At 39.6% G+C, this 20,940-nt stretch overlaps 1 protein-coding gene across 2 annotated transcripts in view; it reads right to left on the reverse strand.

Moving 5' to 3' along the window:
- Window positions 1-20,940, reverse strand: part of LOC109029742 (QRFP-like peptide receptor) — a 150,324-nt gene that overhangs the window by 46,999 nt on the left and 82,385 nt on the right. For both annotated transcript variants that reach the window (XM_072298150.1, XM_072298151.1), the window contains exon 3: window positions 8,476-8,618. In XM_072298150.1, the coding sequence (XP_072154251.1) occupies window positions 8,476-8,618 (143 nt within the window). The remainder of the gene's footprint in view (window positions 1-8,475; window positions 8,619-20,940) is intronic.

Below are 20,940 nucleotides of genomic sequence, written 5' to 3' on the forward strand. Positions count from 1 at the left end.
ATTTTTATTCATGAGCTATTATGACCGCTCTGTACTTGAAGATCTCCCACCCTCGATATGATCATTACTGGACCCAACCGTTTTCCTCTCTTGTAATCTAATCTACAAAGTGCGGTTTTTACACCTACCTGTAATGGCTTAATCATCTCGCCTTTCGAAACCGTGTTTGCTTTTAGAACGTGTTAACAAGTTATCATCTGGCTGGAAGAATTTTACGAGACCAAAAAACTTAATAAGGCTACTGCACAGGATAGGCAAAAAATACTTGTTTGGATCGTTGACGCGGATGGACGCGCACTGTCGAGAAGGAAAGGCAGTCAAAGCGCCTTCAAATTTTCGCACATGCAACACGGCCATCTCTCATGTACGAATAGTTGCATTCAAACGTTGTGATCAATGTTGACACCCGTCCAATTTTGTAGTCTTTGACGACGGATTAAATGACTGTGGCAACTGAATGCATATTAAGTATCGAATGAAAGGCTGAACAGAAAAATCGATGTATTTCGATTAAGTCACAAAAAGAAAAGCTATTTCTGGCTTTTGACTCAAGTATATTGCGATTAATCGAATGAGCAATCAAATCCGTATAATTGAATGGTAAAACTTTTCCTTTTTTATAAATAGGGGAAAAACGAAAGAGTGTCATCGTTTAAAATTTTCACAGATAATTGCGTAAAGGATAGACATGGATTTAGAGTAATCACGTTCATTAGTTTCAATGTAAAAGGGCAAAATTATGCCGCAAAAATGTAGATACGTATTGACACTTCGCTGAATCAAAAAATGAACAAAAGGAGATCGGTTGATCGGAGAAGTTAGATGGTTGTGTCTCGTATCTGCACAATTGGTAATGAATTTCCGCCACGCATTGATTTATTTCATTCTCCTATATCCTCTTTTAAATTAAATATCAAGAGGTTACTAATTTCTTAAAATCCTGTTATGTTGTTATATTATAATCTCAAGTCATCTTGCTGGGTAAATTCTTGTTAATGGGCTCGCTCGTGAATTGTTAGTAAATAAATAACTGAATACAAGTTGTTCGCTCCATTCACAAGTTTTTCGGAATCGAACTTTTCCAGACAAAGCCATTTTTTTAGGGAATGAAGAAGAATCCAATTCAACTGGGAATTCCTAACATGATGGAATTCGTTGAAAATTTTCCCCGTGCTCGCAGCTCTTAAAGAATACCCAAGAATGTATCATATTCATTCTGGCGGTATGGCGTCGCCAAAAATTCGCACAGCTGCGAATAATTGGACATTACGAGGCAGAATTGATCCATCTGCATTTAAACATCGGAAAAATATCGTGTCCCAGTATTGCAATGCGATAGGTGATACGTTGTTTTTTAAATATCTCAAGGCTGACAACGTCCAATTTCATTGCAAATGCGTGCGGTGGGCGGAATGCACCAGGGAACGATTCGCGCTCGAAACAGCTCCGATGGGGACGATTTTTTAGCCGCTTACACTTTCGAACATCCCCGTAAAATAATACGGCTTTTATCGCCAGGAAACAGATCGCCGGATTTGTTCCTTGAGCTCGGGGCTATTGTTTATTTATTCCTTCACTCCGAAGAATTATTCATACCAGTGGCGTGGCGTGAATTGCGATGTATCGAATGTTATGCCATTTAAACCTATGGTAAAGAATCGATTATTAAGGTGTTCGCTGCAAACACCCTCTTTATCGATCCTTTTACATAGGTTTAAATGGCATAACAATCGATATATCGCAAAGCACGCCACGCCACTGATTCATACCAGTGGCGCGGCGTGCTTTGTGATATATCGATTGATCTGTCATTTAAAGCAATGAAAGAGGATCGATAAACAGGGTGTTCGCAACGAACACTTAAATAATCGATTATTTACCACAGCTTTAAATGGGGCAATATCGATAATCGATCATTCAGATTCATACGTTTCTTTGGTTTTCCTGACTTCTCCTGCTTTCACGCTCTTTCGGACCCGGCGAGGAATTTCTATCAGTGGCGTGGTGTGCTTTGTGATATATCGATTGATCTGCCATTTAAACCAATGAAAAAGGATCGATAAACAGGGTGTCCGCAACGAACCCTGTAAGAATCGATTCTTTACCACAGCTTGCAATGGGGAAATATCGATAATCGGTCATTCACGCCTCGCCCTTAATTCATATATTTCTTTGGTTTTCGCGACTGCTCCTGCTTTCACGCTCACTCGGAGCAGGCGAGGAATTCCCATCAGTGGCGTGGCATGCTTTGCGATATATCGATTGACCTGCCATTTAAACCGATGGAGAAGGATCGATAAACAGTGTGCTTGCACTGAATACCTTAATAATCGATTATTTACCACAGCTTCAAATGGGGAGGTACCGATAGTCGATCATTGACTCTGCGCCGCTGATTCCAATCCATCAGAAATGTCAAGTGACTCGTGTCGCAGACATGCATTTACTGCGACACGAAATTTCCGATTTGAATTTGTAGCTTGGTGGCATTTAATTATGCAAATCTGTCGCATGCAACGTTTCAAAATCATGTTTTATATTCAATCAAGAAAGAATCATCAGACAGGGATAATAACCGAGCATAAAACTAATAGTTTTGTATTTTGTATAGTGAAACATTTTGCTGTGTGCTGAATGTGTTATTTAACAACCCTGTGTAATGTGTAATAAAATCCTGCATCGTTGAAACCATCCTTAAGCTCAAGCTGGAACTTTTATCATAGGCGCGTATCATCATTAGTTTTCGTTGTAGCTATACGTCGATAAAATTCCCAAGTTCCAGGCTCCCCAAGAATAGGCGAGGAAGACCTTTTTCTGGAAGGCTCTCCCATTTTGTGATAATATCTCAGGACTTTCCTAAAAAGGAAAATATTGCTATCCTCGACAAAAAGTAAGTTTACGAATATGGCCTTTGCCAAGAGTCTATGAAGAATAATCAGGCAAAGGGACCAGGGGATTCGCTCCGGGACGAACGGGATAATGGGGTACTCATTTAACTCGCCAAGTGTGCGTTGGTGTGAGGGTGTGTTGGTGTCTGAAGTTTCGTGTTGACGGTGCTGGCAACTTTTGTTGATACAAATAGCGTAATTACACACTGCCCTCAAATCAAGATCCAGTGCTCTTGGTCAAGGGTATAACGAGGGTAGGGGAGTTAACGCAGCCTCCGAAAAGAGTAAATAAGTCGGGTAAAGCGAAGAAAAAAATACCGGCTCCTTTGGGATTAACGTCGAATTATTTTTAGAGCCGTCCTCGCTTTTTTTTAATCCTGTTCAGAGCGTCGTGCTTTGTTTCCTTCATTATTTGCATTCTCTTTTTTTTTACAAAAAAAAAATGAAATAAATACGAATAAAAACAGAGCGCTGATAATTTATCCGGGCTCGATCGATTCTTTTCCGGGAGAAGGAATCCTATATGCCCTTGTTTAATTTAATTTTGTAAATTCGGATTTTTACCTCAAAAAAGGGTCACGTATTCGTTGATCCTTTGAAGCGGAATAAATTTGAAATTTAAAATTTTAATTTACCTGGCGCTAGAGCGCGGTGAATATTAAAAATTCGCTTTTCATAAGCGGCACGAATTCATTCCGTTTGTTCTTTTTACGCGATTATCCTTAAATTTTTGTGCTCACTTCTCCTATCTTTGATTTTTGTCGAGCAACGATTGTTCTATTCTTATTCTGGCAGTAGTTATCAGTGCCAGAACTAGAGTGTATTACATTATCGATTATCAGTGGCGTGGCGTGAATTGCGATATATCGATTAATATGCCATTTGAAACTATGGAAAAGGGTCGATAAACAGGGTGTTCGCAGCGAACACCTTAATAATCGATTCTTTACCATAGGTTTAAACGGCATAACAATCGATACATCGCAATTCACGCCACGCCACTGTCGATTATGGAGGAGAAAAACGTGCACATTTATGATATTACTTTAGCTGACCATTAATTTATGTCTGACGACCATTCGAACGATTTGAACTGACAAAATTTGAATTGAAATGGTTAAGCCTTGGTACTATTTGGACGTATCCCTGTCAAACGGAACCAGAGAGGGGTGGGAAAGAAAAGGTGTGCTCGTTATTCGAGGACCGTGAAACTGGATGGGAATTATAAAGCTCCAGTGACGTCAGCGGCGACGAAACCGCCGCCGCGGTCGCTCGTCTTCCGTTTCAATGTAAAATCCCGCTTTTCCATTTCCCTAAAGGGAATCACGCTCACTTTTTCATTATTTCTTATGCAGCTTTCTAGAGCACATCCCATATTTTCCACTCGTCTATACAGCCGTGCTAGGGCAGTATGAGCATTCGAGAGTTGTCAAATTTCCTTCAATAAGATGTTTATTTTTGAGGAAAGTTATGAATATTTTTCATCGAAATTTTCAGGAACTTTAGGTGAGACAGCGAACGAGATAATCTAAAAAATTGGAAGAAAAACATTCATACGTTTACCAGGAAATTCGTGGTTTATAAATGGGAATTTGGCAACACCTGGAGGTTTATACGGCATTTTTCCTCAGCACGGCAGTATAGTTCCGTTTAGCAAAAATACGTACATTTTATTTTACACACTATGCATAAACTTCATGCGTATCGAACGTTGACAATAGTCGCATCTGAAGTTGTAGGAGCTGAGGATATCCTCTCGTCCAGTAATGGCTGCCGTGGTCGTAAATCTTTCACGCGTTCTGCTTTTCGGGCCGCAAGACCGGGGACCCGAAAGTAGAAGTGGACGTATTTATACTAAAAGGAACTATGTCACACGCAATCCCTATGCACATAGTTCCTTTTGGCATGAATTCGTCCAAGTGAAATGCGTCCTGTACAAATTGCGGCGCGAATCGCTTTTTGCAGCAATTAAAAACTCGTTAAACGCGGATCTTGGCGCTGTGCTACTCTGGGAGAACGAAATGCCGCAGGAAGCAAGTGCCACGCGTTGCATAGATTAAAGTCACAAAGCCGGGTCACAGTCCAAACGGGTAGAAACATTGTTCGAATGTTAACATCAGGGATGCGCCAGTACAGTGGAAAAAGGTCCCTCGCATTTACACGTTAATGCACTAAATGACGCTCATTTTATGAAGTTTTTAGATTAACTCCTGAGTCAGATAATCCTTTGTAACTTTGGCGCGCGACTAAAGTTATCTTTCCTCTGCATACCTAGTCAAGGTGGAAACTTCAAAATAGGAGAGGTAGCAGTGACAAGCCTAGTGCGGTAAACCTTCGCTTTGTTCATTCAAACTCATGTAAATAAAATGAAATATATTGAGGCAGGTATGGTATCTTTATTGGGAGATTATGTACTTGTGTGAAAGTGTCGGAAAGCTATCAGGCCCTCACCAACGCCTCTGCGAATATGTTAGGGCCAAAAAGGGCATTGAGTGGACCTTTATTCGGTTTTAAAATAATGGTCCATTCAGAGTAATCATGAGCGCTTGATCGTAATTCTCTTCATACTAGAGATCCTAACATTTCAGATGATTCATTTTTAACACCAGCTATTTTACGAAATAGAAATATCTCACACCATATTTTCATGATCTAAAAGACGGGTTTGAACTCACTATTCATATTGTCATGGGAACGGAGTTCCCCATGATACTACAATCGTTCCGTTGCTTTCGCTATGGGATTCCCTATACCTCTGCGACCTTGAGCGTTTCGCCCAGTCTCCGATTTTTGGTAGATTTTCCGATGTATCAAAAACCGTTGTATTTTTTAGCCAATCATGTCTCTACGTCAAGTTGTGTTGATTTCTAAAATTCGCTTTCAGCGAGTTTTTTTCCACTTTGAGATGTCGTGTCTGACTGGTAAATCTGCGCAGAACCACGAAGTTCCGTTTTTAGGCAAATTCTTTTTTTTGGGAGGTTTTCATTGGCTATTTTTCGCCATCAGTTTTCTGTTCGTTGGTGCAAAAGATCGCCTACCTCGTTGCTCTTGAGAAGCCGCCATTATCCCACCTCAAATTTTAAACATAGATATAAAGAAATAATAACCATCGTACAAGGTGGAAAATTGCTCTGGAGGACCCGTTACGGATATATGAGCCAAAATCAGAACTCGATTGATGGATTTAATCCATGAATACAGAAATATTGCCTCAGCTTACTGCCGCGATCGCAAATGCATGGTGTGATGAACCTTGTGACATATGACAGCATAGGTAAACAATGTCTCACAGAGTAATACGGTTAATCCGTTGTCTCTTAGGACGCCAGTGGCCGAACTGTTGAAATCTCAAGGACGTCTTTTGTGAAGCCCCGCTCAGCGTCCGAGATCACTTAACTGTTCTCTTTTTCTCCATCACATCCGAGCGGTGAGATAGCTCAGTTAGCTACGCCACTGTTCTGATTCTGGGAGAGCGTCACTTTTTGTGCGAGCGGGGGTTCGAATCTCGTAGGGGACAGCTAATTTTTACTGGTTGTATTGAATGTTTTAGACCAATCATCTAACAATAATTAATACTTGGCAACTTAGGAAGCACATAGGTCCCTTACGATGCGTATTCGGGCATATGTGTAGAGTAAAAATATCATACGTAGGGTGTCCCAAAAGTACCGGGACTGGTTCTGTAACTTCAAAAGTAAGATAGATACAGACATGATTTTGGTTTCATTTTAAAGATCAACTCAATACCTATCGATTAAAACCAAGATCAGCTCAATCGAATAAAAATTGACCGAGTTATGACAATTTGAAATTAGTGAGGAAAGTTTACCCCTACGGTTTTTAGGAAGATTTTTCGCTTACCAGGATTCAAAAAGTAAATATTCGTATCCACTTTCCTCCGAATCTTCCATAACTTCCTTTTGCTTTTCAAAGTACCGTCCATCAAACCGGATGCACTTTTTCATGCGCTCTTGCCACTTATCCAACATTGTTTTCCTGAATTCTTCCTCTGGGATGGAGTTGAAAAAGTTTTGAATTGCATTCTGGATTTCGGTCTTCGATACGAATCTTCGTCCGCGAAGCTCCTTTTTAAGCGTAGGAAACATCCAAAAATCACATGGAGCCAAGTCAGGGCTATAAGGGGGATGAGGGATTGTTTCAACTCCATTTTTACTCATAAATTCACGTGTTAAGCTCGATGTGTGAGGCCGCGCATTGTCTTGATGGAGTATCCACGAAGCTTTCAAGTCCGACCGTTTCCGGGAAATGTGCATTCTCAACTCCTTTAGTACTTTGCAATAATACGCACTGTCAACTGTTGTGTTTGATGGTACAAAATGTTGATAAATGACACCTCGAAAATAAAAAAACACAATAAGCATCACTTTATCGGCCGACTTTTCGATTTACGGCGATGAAGAATCTTCCTTAAAAACCGTAGGCGTAAACTTTCCTCGCTGATTTCAAATTGCCATAACTCGGTCAATTTTTATCCGATTGAGCTGATCTTGGTTTTAATCGATGGGTATTGAGTTGATCTTTAAAATGAGATCAAGATCATGTCTGTATCTATCTTACTTTCGAAGTTACAGAACAAGTTTTTTGGGATACCTTATGTATACTTTACGCCGAAAAAGCGAACCTGAAACTTAAATGCGTTAACTTCCTAAAACCATATATAATCCAACGAAAATAAATAATTGGTACATAACAGCTTTCTTGTATGCAAAGAAAATAACTAAAAATGTTAAAAAAGAGATGTCAACACAAAATTACATAGCCCCTTCAATTCAGAAGATACAACAAACGAACTGTACCTTAACATTTTCATATCCCAGAAGCTAACGTTCCCATGACGAATATTGCCATCGCTAGCGATTGCAAAATCCAACTTGTTTCTGTCCTGCATTGAGAAAAAAATCGGTAAAACTGAACAATTTGAGTGATATAGAACTGATTAGTCACTCAGTACACCCAGCTGAATCGCTTGATTTGCTAAACCGAACTATGCAGGCCGGTGAACCGCATTTCAGGAATTAGGTTACCTCAATCGGTTAGTTCAGTTTCGCAGATCGGAATAATCAGGTCGTGCGCACCGGACAATAGTAGGTTCTCAATCACTTGAGCTGCTCGGTTTCACCAGTTTTTTTTTTCTATTTTCAGTGTAAGTTTTCATGAAATAGCTTTGGGGAATTTGCTGCCATTTTGGACCATCAAATGAACGCACTACTCATGCTACTTATGAATTATGTTAAACGTACATATGAGCCACACAACACACACGCCCTATGTATATAGATACCGTTTGATTTAATAAACTCATAATTGCATTTCTTCTTAGCATAAATACGTCCAAAGTGGCATGCTTATTCCCTAATGTCCAAATGACATGTTCAAAGAAATTACTCCGCTCTACCTGTAGTTCATCATTTAGACATAAAGTGTGTGATATTTATTGGGAAAAATCAGTGTTGCAAACTCATGAGGACCGCCACTGAAAAGGTGTTAGTATTCAACATACTCGCAAAATGAGTGGTCCATTTCGGCAGGAAGGTATGGTGCGTATAGAAAATTCAAGGATACTTACATTGGAAGTATGATGTGAGCTTGCATATGGACTCGCCGTAGATCCAGAGTCCGGTAATGGACTGACTCACAGCCGCTGGCATGCATATGAACGTCACAAGAAGATCCGCTATTGATAGGTTCACCAGGAAGTAATTCGTGATGCTGAAACATATGAGATCCTCTTAAGCCACAAATTATAACGCAAATTATTTTATTTGGGCACTATTTACCGAGAGGGAATAATATTTTCTAAAAGATAAAGATGATTTTGACCACTCACAACCCGGGGTCCCCCTTCTCCAGACCGAGGTTGACCCTCGGTTTGGGGCGTTGAAGGGCTTGAATTTTGTGGACTTACAATCGGCCGTTAATTAAGTAGACATGACTTAAAATTAGATTCTGACTTATTTTGAAATTTAAGAGACCCGTCTATTTTGCAAAAAACGACAAAGTTGCAGAACTCATTGCGAACGTGACTAGAAAGCACGAACTTTAATTTAAAAAAAAGAAGAAAAAAAACAGAGCTTTCATCGAAATTTTCAGGTGAAGCCCAGAATGTTCAAGTTGACCGCGAGGCAAGACTTTTAGGCCCAACTCATGACATTAAATTCTTACTGAGGTAACTAATGTTGCATTCCGTATATTTCATTGCTTATTTCGAAAATGGGAGGCGAAACGATATTTTTTGTAGCCTCAATATCCCTTCGGGTCAATTCTGCAACCTCTTTTCCGTTGGAAAATGCCATCGCAAGGGGTTGGGTCGCGTAGGGAACCGTGGGTTTGGTACATTCGAAATAAATCCCTCTTGACGCGCGCATTTGGAGGGAATTAAATAGTTTAATATCCCGCAGAGAGATCAATTGACATTGACTGTCAAGAGGAAGGGGAGGAAGGAAGCAGCTGGGAAATCCACCGACTAGATTCATGCACCTATCTTGCTCTATTTTCTCTCTCAGCGATTGAGTCGGCTTGACCCTCGACTACTTTGGCACTTTTTGATAGACTCGTAGCTCACTTGCCGACCTTAAGTTGCTCGGAGTGTAATTACGATTGATTCTACTTCCGTAACTCCTTCATTTTCTTCGTCCGTCTCTTATATTGCTGCTTCACTTCAGGGTTCCAGATAAATTTTCCCGGAAATGTTTCTGTTTTCCTCCTTTTGTCCTCAATTGGACTTTTTGTCAAGAACACAAAGTTCTGTTCTCTTATAAATTAGATGAGAACAAGAGGGACAATTATGCATTGGAACGTTTCAAAATGTTTGAATTTGTGAGGAAACCAAACTATAAAATCACCAGGAAAATTTCAGAACAATTGTCGTAAAATATATGAGAGCACGAGGGGCTAATTAAATTGCATTGGAACGTTCCAAAATTTTGAATTTTTGCGGAACTTCTTGTCAAATCCCCAGAAAAGTTTCAGAAAAAATCTCATAAAATAGAGGAGAATACGAGAGGTTTATTAGATTTGCATTTTTGCATTTGCAGAGGAATGTTTAAAAATGTTCGAATATTTAAGGAAATTTTTGTCAAATCACCGGAAAAAATTCAAAAAATTGGCAGAGAAAAATTTATAAAAGTTCTTGAGTGAATAATTAAATCATCAAAGGGAACTTTGCAACAATAAAATGCGATAAGGCCTCTTTATCGTTCATTCTTGGGTTTAGCCACGTTATTAGGAGAAATGAGTTAACAGTGCCTTGATTTCGCGCTCAACAAATGGACTGCATTCAACAGAAGGGAACAAGCACGATTTCAGTGTTTTTAAAATCGTGCAACTTCCTCCTTGCCATAAAAAATACTAGACCTAGAGACAGTACTTAAACTTACACGATCGTTTACCTTTAAAATTAACCACTTTTTCCTGCAAAAACAAAAGTTATTCGCTATTTGAGGCATTCGTTTTTTTTTAAAATAAAGATGATGACGCACGACAAAAATGGCGTCGTGCTAAGGAAGAAAGCCGTATGAACATTCGAGAGTTCCCAAAATACCTTCGATGAAATGTTTATTATTGAGGAAAATTTGAATATTTTTCCTTGAAATTTTCAGAAGTTTTAGATCAAATTACGAACAAAATCATCTGAGAAATTGTAGGAAAATATTAAAAAATTTTCCCTGAAAAATGAGTGATTTGCCAGGGAATATTTGGCAACGCCTGAAGGCTCACACGGCGTTTTTCCTCAGGTTTTAACAATGCAACAATGTAACCGAGTTGATTCCCTTATGCTAAATGCGGTCGAAATGAATTCCAATATTCTGGCAACAAATCAAGGTCCGCGAATAGTTTGTAATATTTCTTAAATGGACTTTTTCCACATTGAGTCCTACGGGCGAATAAAAGTTTAAACCTCTTTTCCTCTCGGGTAACTTAGTATGACTCGCTTCTCGCTTAATGCAGTACAGTCATCATCACATTTAAACCCACCACCGAGAACTTAATAATTATCCGATACCCGTGGAAAACGTCTTTGATTTACGCTTCGGTGAGTCCTATTTATTCCAATCCTCGGATCGGGTTCTTCATGCCCGAGTGGAAAACCGAGGGATCAGTGGCGTGGCGTGCTTTGCGATACATCGATTGAATCGCCCTTTAAGTCTATGGAAAAAGATCGATAGACAGGGTGTCCGCAAAGAACACCTTAATAATCGATTCTTTACCATAGCTTCGAATGAGAAAATATCGATAATCCTCTGCCTCTGCGAGGCATTTCGAGGTTCCCCGATTTAACTGAGTTATGAACTCCGCATCGGAAAAATAAACTGTTTACAACCTTTTATAAAAGTGAATAGAAGAACTTTAGTTCCTTTTCGCTGAGGAGTTCGTTCGGGAGTGTCTGTGGCTATAGCGCCGAAGATTTATCTATTCCAGGGATTTATTGCCGATGTCGTGGGAGGAGGCATGGGCGTGTTGATCAGGGACCGAATGACCGAATGAATCGGTTGTTGTCGAAACCACCCATGCCCAATACTCGATAAACTCCAGAATGTACGCATTCTTGTGGAGTTCAATGCTCATCGGAAAATTGCCTTTTTAGGTTTTGACATCGATCGGTTCAAAATCGCGTGAGGACAGTCAGTCAACGCTGAGTGAAACAACTAAACGCACGCTCGCGTGGACCATGGGAAGCGTGCGTTTTGATACGTTCAGGGGCTCGTCATGTAACGGATGAGGGATACTTTCGGTCAATGTTGTTCATTTATCGGTCCAGGTTTTGTGTCTTGTTTGTGTGAATGTCGAAAGAAACTTCTTGATAAAGTTTCCCCTTGAGATGTCATTATGTCGCCACTGATGGCTTTTGTTTTGGGTCTGCCCGAATTTTGGCTCCTTTTCGTAAACGCTTTTTTAAGGTGTTTCGTAGGGAAGAAAAGAGTTCGATTCATTTTGAGAACCTAAGATTTTTGGTTTAGGTAACCGAACCCTGGTTCATTGAGCCGAAATTCGGATTCTGTAGCCAAAAAATTCGGCTACCTGAATCGTAAAACTGCGGTGTTGAATATAAAACGAATTTTATTCTCTTAGTGCACGGAGTCCTAGATTTGTAAGTGAATTTTTGGTCGAAGAAATTGCTTTTTCTAAGGATAGTTTAGGCTTTACAAATGATTTTGGAACCAACAAATGTGAATTATGGCGGTATGAAGTTCAAAACTGGTTTTTTTTAAAAAAAAAAAAAAATGTTCACCTTTTCGGTTTTATCTCTCCGTAAAAATCCATATCAGGGACTAACAATAAGTTCAATGCCTCCTTTCCATATACACCCTGCTCTACATATGCTACCAATGAGGTGTCGCTAAGATTCGGAAGAAAAGTTAAAAAACGAAGCCCGATTACGCTTCTCTGATATTTACATGGGTTGCTCAGGTAGCCCTTGTAGCACTCTTACAAAATGAGGCAACTGAAACCAACACAAAATGGAAAGCGAGCAAGGAAAAGGACGCGAGCTGATGACGGCGCAGAGATACAACTATTCGTGCTTGATGGATGTCCGTGTTGCGTCTGCAGAATTGAAGGCGCGATGGCGCGAGGCGTGAGATCGCAAGGCTCCAATCTACGCTGCCAACTGCCAATGAGGTGTTGCCGTGTCGCTCAGATTCGGAGGGGAACCTAAACAACGAGGTCTGCACACGTCTCTCCCATCCTCGGCTGTGTCGCTCACGCATACCTTAAAGATGAAACTCGGTTTTTCCTCCTTTTTTTTTTAAATTTCACGCCAGATTCTGTTTTTAAGGATTTATTCGTAGACTTATGTCTAGAGTTCGTATGTACTGGCCCCATACAAACCACGGGGTATGTGTTTTTAGCAAGTCTTGGGTTAAGTTGACCGAGCTTGGGCACCTAAGGGTCAAAGGAGGGTGAGAGGAGATCTGACAGGGCGAAAGGGAGGTAGAAAACAATCCGAAAAAGTTCCATTCGTGGGCGATTGCCTGCTGAAAAATGTGTCTCCACACCGGAGTAAGGTTATCTTCCCGGTCGCAGTCATATTGAAAGAGGACAATCAGCCTTTTTACCTGTATTAACCCTTACAGTCACAGGATTTTATTTTCGCTCAAAATTCTCGTGCATTTCGTCAGATTTTGAGACCACTCGGAATTATTTGAGATTTAAAGCCGATTCGTCAACTTCCCATGAGACTCGATGTAAATGACCGTACAACATTTTGTATATCGACGGTGTAGGTCGACTATCACATTACTCGTTTGCGGTGTCTGAAAATCTCCGCCTCTATGTTATTTTTTTAAAGGAGAACAAATTGGCATCATTCTTCGAAGTTTACGCAGAATTTTATTCGCACAGAGAAGAAAAATCACGGTAGTTTTAAAGAATTGCTGTTGAGTAGTTTTCCGTTTAAATTATGAAGTATGACAGGAAGTCTGCGACGTCGCAAACCGAGTTATGTGATTGCCGACTTACACCGTCGATATAGTGAACGAAAGGGTAAATGTTTTTTTTTTTTGTTCTTCTCTGTTTTGGTAATATGTAAGTCTCAACTATCAAAACGTGATTTTATGGCGAGCGCAACTGAGCTTTCGAGATTTTTCCCCGTCGGAAATTTCGTAAACGATGAGCATTGGTGGGACGGAGGCGGCGTCAAACGAGATTGACGAATGGTGGAATAAATCTCGGTCGGTAGTCGGGTGAACGCCTGAACGGAATTGATCCCTGTCCAGAGCCGCGCCATCCCGCCAAGGCTCAGTAACAGGTTTTAATTTTAATGAAATTCCGCCGAGGGCTATAGGATTTTTCCATCGCATCATCCGGAGGTGGTGTTTTCTCGCTGAAAATTCGGAGGAAGTAGAATCAACACGGAGGGAGCATGTTACTCACGCAAATGCTGTTAGTTTGCCTTTAATTCTGGAGGCAGACATCCGTCAAGCGGCAATAGTTAGCTATGCAAAGATTTTTGTCTTCGTATTCTCCATAAATCTTCCCTTTTTTGGACAGTATATTTTAGAGACCCTGCACAGTGTACTGTTCACTGAAAAAAAAAAATCTCGGTGTATTTACTAAGAAAAGGGTAAAATTACCAAGAATTCAGGGTTCTATTTGATCCCAGTTTTTTCTTGGTAAAATTACCATTTATGGAATTGGTAATTTTACCGAGAAATCTCGGTAAAATTATTGAACTCTCTCGGGAATTTTACTGGACCTTGGTAAAAACGCCAATATTTTTTATCGACTATGGTAGAATTACCGAGATAAAATGGCCGGGAAATGGATAAGTTACCGGGAATTGATTACCAATAAAAGTGGTATTCTTACCCGAAAAAAAACAGCAAAAATACCGGTTTTTAGGTAAGCTTATCAGTCTGTCTTGGTTAAATCACCAATTATTGGTAAAAAAAAGTGAGATGGTAAAGGTACCAACGGACCTTGGTAAAAACGCCGAGAATTTTTTTCAGTGTATTTTTTTCAGTTTCAGAAGTCGACACTCAAATTCGAATGTTGGCTGATGACCAAAGAGAAGATCAAATGGTTTAAAAACTACCCTAATTTGAAAAAAAACTCGCCCAGCAGAGTGCTCACCCCGACACTTACTTACACAACCTAACTCATCATTTGGCGAACCGCATGCTCAACTGGTTGCTCCCAAATCATCATGAGGCGAAGAGTTAACCTAACCTTACTCGAAGCCTTCGAGCTCAATTAACTCACCTGATGAATACATTGTTTGGTGTATCCAAAGTCGGTAACCCAGGATTACGCGGAAGGTCTTAAAATATAGGAGGATTGCGCGAATTTAAATGAAGTCAGTTTAAGGTAGAAGTTTGGACAACAGTTTGAAAATAAACGCATTTTTATGTCAACGCTAGTTTAGGTTAGTTTTTCGTCAAGTCATCGATGTCTTACCCTCTGATGATAAATGAAATGAAAAGATTGAATAATGGTCGTGGGTATAAAGAAATTTCCCAACCTTTCTTGGAAAAAATATTTAAGCGGGAGAAACGAGGCAATGTTGGAATGCTCATACGAAGTTGAGACACAACATGGACTCTTTAAAGTGATTCGATGGATGCCATATTTTGTGTCAGAACGGCATGCGATATATCACATCAATTGGTTCCATTTTATCAGCTACTCGTCATTTTTCTCCAATTTTGGGATCGCAATTTTGTTGTCAGGAGACTAAAGCACTCACTTACCAATTTTAACAAAGAAATTCAACGTAATAAAGGCGTAGTTTTTTCAGAGAGAAAACATCGCATTCGATACTGATATCGAAACTGCACTCGAATGCGATATTTTCTCTCTAAAAAACCACGCCTTTATTACGTTGAATTTCTTTGTTAAAATTGGTAAGTGAGTGCTTTAGTCTCCTGACAACAAAATTGCGATCCCAAAGTTGGAGAAAAATGACGAGTAGCTGATAAAAATGGAACCAACTGATGCGATATATCGCATGCCGTTCTAACACAAAATATGGCGTTTATCGAATCACCTTAAGCCCTATTATCAGATGCCGCGATTATTCTAACGCGAGTTCGAATAATCGCGCCAAATACAAGGCGGCTGGCGATAAACGTATATTAGCGCCTGCAAGACTTTCGGAATAGTTCACGCATTGCGCCAAACAATGCGGTCAGCGTCAAGCCCATATTAGCGCCTACAAGACCGCATGGATACTTCTCGCATTGCGCCAAACGCAGTGCAGTCGGTCAGATGGCGTAAAACGCATAAGTGGTGCATATCGTTGCAATCAGAGATAAATATACGCTATCTTTTGGGTGCACCCCTCGGGTTTTGAATCCATTCATCTCTTATAAAACTTGAACATTGTTGTTCTACGATTTTTTACGTGCAAATTTTTCCTATGGTTGGCGGCCGCGCAGCGGCCACAGACCCCTAGTTTACCTCTTAAATGTCAATGAAAGCTCTCTTGGCAATTCGTGCTGCGAGAACTATCCGTTGAAGAGAGACATGCCCTTCAGTGAGGAGGGAATGAACAGTCTTTCGCGATGAAGTTAGCCATCACAAACTACCGAGATTGTCAGATAAACGCTTTCTCGTTGAGTATTGAATATTCGCGCCAACATGTGAGCTTTCAGTACCAGAAAAATTCGCGTAATCTTATGCATCCTAAAAAAGGTAAAAAAGGGGGCATTCGCTCAATCCTATCGCAGCCTCCAAAACATAGACGCCTCGAAAGCCAGACGGTACGTACGAGCAGTTCATACCTTAGATTTTTCAAGCAGTATGGACTCTCACCATTTAACCATTTTTTAGTGTGGTGGCTATAGGTTCCTTAAATAATTTAATTACTTTTGATTCTGGCCACACCGTTTTCCCAATAAGGTTCGCTACTTAATGAGTCGCATACTTAATTGGAAACATTTACGGAAATCTGAAACTTTAAATGAGCAATTTGCTCGTATCGTAATAATTGGCAAGGAATTCACGGGCAATTAGACTCGTAAGTTTATCGATCAAGGAAAAAGTAAAAAGACAAGGAGCATCGAGAGTATTTCCAGGTAATTACCTGTTCGTTGATATAAAATCACAAAATCGTGCGGAGGGGGAGGTAGGGTAAGGGAAAGTATGAGAGGGAAGGCAACGGAGAACAGAGTATAAGAGCCTGACCGTAAGAAAAGGTGTGTTTAAGCGCATCTTGCAGTTAATGCTCCTGCTTCAATTCAATTCCGGGGCCATAAATTTCAGCTGCAGGTGCAGGTGCCGAGAATAACCCACCTCTTTCTTGCATCTGCGTTTTTGTCACGTAGTCAGCGTCCAGAAAGCTCGCTCCATAGAAGAGAACAAGCCATAGTTCGCAGCCAAGTTTGCAAAGCATGCCCTTAATGTTAAATACGATCAGGTATCAAAAACAAAGTTTAGAAAAGGTGTAATAACCTTCACCTTGTGTCCAGAGTATCCCTCTTGCTAAAAAATGGTTAAAAAATGCTTCATTTTCACTATCCTGAGGGGCCGAAATCCAAATGCTCCAAAAATTAGATTCAACTGAGGAATTCTATCATGTTTCAGTGCTATACAGAGAGAAAAAAGCGTTCAGAAATCTTTCGAAATTTCTGGCTTGAATTCCTTTTTAGTATAGTTAGGGCCCAGCATTACTATATCTTCCTTCTTACTAGTATTTGGGCCTACGCTTTAGTATTCTTTCTGTTTTTCTCTCCTTTTTTGCTCTCGCTCCATTACTCTTTCCCCCTCCACCTCGCTACGCAAGGACTCCATCACTTATCAGTTTTCTTTACGGTACAGAAAAAATTGCACGATTTTGAAAACACCGCAATGGACCTAGTTTCTTCCCACTGAACGCTGTCCAATTGGATGCAACCACCAAGATCAGAAAAATTTCTCTTAATTGAGTTCTGATCAGTTTTTCCAATACGAACTCCTCATTTCAACCGTAAATAAAGACAGCTTCATGCATGGAGGCCATAAACCGAACCATACCGGAACGGTCGCAACAGGTAAGCTCCTCTGTTACCCGAAGGAGTCGTTTCCTCGGTAAGTATCGGTGAGTGCTCACTTCAAATCGCTGACGTCACACTTAATCAGTCAAGAGTAGCCCCCACGGCTACAGACCTGAAAGGTAAAGTCAGGCTGGAATGATTTCAGCTCCTCCGCGCGCGCCAAATACGTCATCAGCACCGATTCAACTAGCGTCGATGCATCGGACAATTTCGATTCTCGTGTCCCGAGGGTGATGGATTTTTGAAATCGACCGATCGAAGTTCGATGTAATGGAGGGTCGGAGGGGTGCTAATTTCGCGGACGAAAATGGAATTGATGGATGGGCCACTTGACAAGATTGGCCGGCTGACGTCCCCCGCACTGGCCCGCTGTCGTGATGTGACGTGGCCACTCGACCGCGGTTGTCAAATTTTGCGAATAAATGAAACGTTTCTCCACCTACACTCGGGAGTTTACCCTTCGTTGCCAAAGAAGACTTGTTTTGAAGACCTCGCATTAACTATTCAGGAAAAGTGAACAGTTGACCTAAAAGTTAATTTCGTGCCTTAGGTTGGATATTTTCAACTTTGGAGTCAATTGATCCCTTCATAATTCCTGGATTTTAGGAAACTTCTGAAGTATTTCTAAGCATCATACCATCTTGGAATATGGGTATTTGTACACGAAATTTGACCGATAACCATTTTGAAATAGCTTTGAAAGTACGTCTCGGATGAATATGGCATATTGCATATCAAAAGGCAAACATTTTTGCACATTGAGGGGTTTTTTTTTCACTTTTTCAGCTGCTGTAATTTGGTTTCGCACTAAATTTTTTGAGATTTAAAGAAACAATCTTACTTTCTGTAGTCCAAAGTTTCAGTAAGCTGGTTACTTTTGTACAGTCTTAGAAGCTACATTTTAAATTGTGTTTGATTGGTTAACAAGTAATTGTAGTCAATTATTAAATGACTAATCATTTATCCCCACACTGAAAATATATTGTTTTAAATGCAATTACATAGGATTGGACCTCAAAAAAGTGATTTAAAAAGAAGAAGAAGAAGAAGAAGAAGAAGAAGAAGAAGATTTGCGATATTTACGCGAAAAGTACTTTATTTCGGAGTTATTTCATAGTGCTATTAGGTCAAATTTAGTGTACAAACTATACCTGATATACTACACTGAAAAAAAAAAGGGTCAGATTTTAGCCGAACTGGTCAGTTCAGCGGCGATTAGGCTAATAGGCAAACTGTTTGAAGTAGGAAACAAAACCTTTGAGCTCCTAGCATAACCAAGTTTATGTGCTATCTAAACCCTATTTTAGATTCATCACAAACCTAAAAGTTTATGTTGTATCTAAACCACTTCTAGGTAGTAGCTGAACTAGTTCGGCTATAATCCAAACTGGCCATATACCGTCACAAACTGTTTAGGGCAGGTGCAGTGACGAATCACGTGCGTTTAAAAAAGTCCGTTACTTTTTCAGTCTCAGTTGAAATGGTAATGGCGTCGCGAGTCGGTCGTATCGAGTCGGTTAACGAATTAAAAGTAATAAAAATTGATTATCTCAAGTGCTGTGCTATTTCAAATTCACCGCTCATTCTCGGAATCAGTGGCGCTCTCTGAATGCAGTAGAACTTAACTCTCAGTCAGTCAGTGCTGTTGATGATGATGTCAACAGGAACTGATAACAATAACACCATCCCGGTGGGTGAGTCAAGGTATTATGTTACTAATTCTTTAATCATTAAACTAAACACATCTGAAAGCATTATTGCTGATCTTTAATCTTTCAAGTAAGGCAGTATTCCTTCGTTCAAGAGTGTAGATGTTTAACTAATCTGTTCGTTCGAGCGGCGTGCTGCGTGACAAGAATTCGCGATGAAACCGGAGGACTTTAGTCTGACCGTGATTCTTATCATCAGTTTGTTAAATCAAGAAACATCAGCATTATCCAAATCATCATTTGATCGCTCGATATCGGTGTTATTGTTTTAATACATGGGATAGTAACAGTGTGTACCTATCTATGAGTCGCTCGTAATTAGAATCAGGACCTCATGTATGTATCAAAGCTCAATATTTTGGTTTCTTTCAGCGGCACATAGATTTTTAAGGTGACAATTTTTTTCTCAGGTAACTCATCTGAAATATTTTTAACTTCGTATAACAACTTAGAAATCAATTTACATCTCCGCTCAGCGCCAGAACACAATTGTTTATTTTTCATTAAAGCTAACCTCAAAATATATTTTCATTCTTTATCCGCCTTGGTTTTTCATAACAGTCACTGCGTATCCAATATATCCATGAAATGGACTGTATTTTGTAGGAAGGTACCAAGTCGCATCAAAATCAAATTCTGGCAAAGAGGTTCAAAGTTTTACCACTTCATATGACTCAACCAGAGATTAGTTCTGGAGGAATTCTTTCAAAGGCTGCCCTGAAATAATTTTATTTCAACTCATTTCTCCATCTTCTCTAGAATATCGATCCATCAAACCTGCTTAGTTCAACATTATAGTTTCTAGCTCTTTACTGCAATTAAATTGCGGAACTATAATTTGACAGTTAGCAGAATATCCTTCAATATACCCACACTTCCAACCTGCAGAACTTACTTTGCAGATAACTGAACAACAATGATTAGCACGGAGGAGAAGTTCGTAAGTACTTAAGTACATATACACCTACTAGCAACTTTACATATCTAGCCCCATTTTCAGTTACAATATTAATAGTATGTTTCATTTTCATGGAACCGGTTATGACTCCAGGTTTGTCTTCCTATAAGCTGTGTTTTTCTGTGCCCATTATTCAGGAGTCAAGAGTAGAGGATTGGAAGTCTGGAGAAGAACCGATCCATTTAATGCTACATCATTAGCATGTCCAAAATTTTAATTTCCAGAGAATTATGTGGTGATGAAAAGCCAGAGCCCTGTTATCCTCTGATTTCTTGTATTTAAATGATTTGAGTTTAGGTATCAGATTTGTAATGGGTGGGTAGTGTACCTTTTTGATCGATTGATGATAAAAAAATTGATGGATGCTTGTCCTACATTCAATTTAAATTTACAAGTACCTGTTAAATGAATTCATAACGAAAATCAATAATTTCAGTGATATTATTTTTATGCTGTCTACATACACTGGGTTCTTATTCCGTGCCAGGATTGTTATCATTTACCAAAAAATACCTTGAAACTGAGCAAAAGATTTTTTTCTGGTATGACCTTTTGGAACTGCATAATAAGGGAATAATGCGTGTTTAGAATTTGACTAGGCATTCTATCCACTTTCCCCCTTGTAAGCTAATCTTTTTTATTTAAGACCTTCACATCATTTTTTCCTATTTTAGAGAGAGTAAGGAAATGCTGATTATAACAAAATTTGAGGAACAATTACTTTCATCCCTGTTGAATGAAAAAAAATAAAACGAAGCACCTACCTAAAAAAAAAAAAAAAAATAAAGTAAAAAAATACCATGAAGTAAAAAATAAAATAAAGTAAATTCATAAAATAAAGTAAATTAATAATATTAAGTAAATAAATAAAATAAAGTAAATTAATAAAATAA

The sequence above is a fragment of the Bemisia tabaci genome, chromosome 3 (genome assembly GCF_918797505.1).
Source record: "Bemisia tabaci chromosome 3, PGI_BMITA_v3".
NCBI lineage: Eukaryota > Metazoa > Arthropoda > Insecta > Hemiptera > Aleyrodidae > Bemisia > Bemisia tabaci.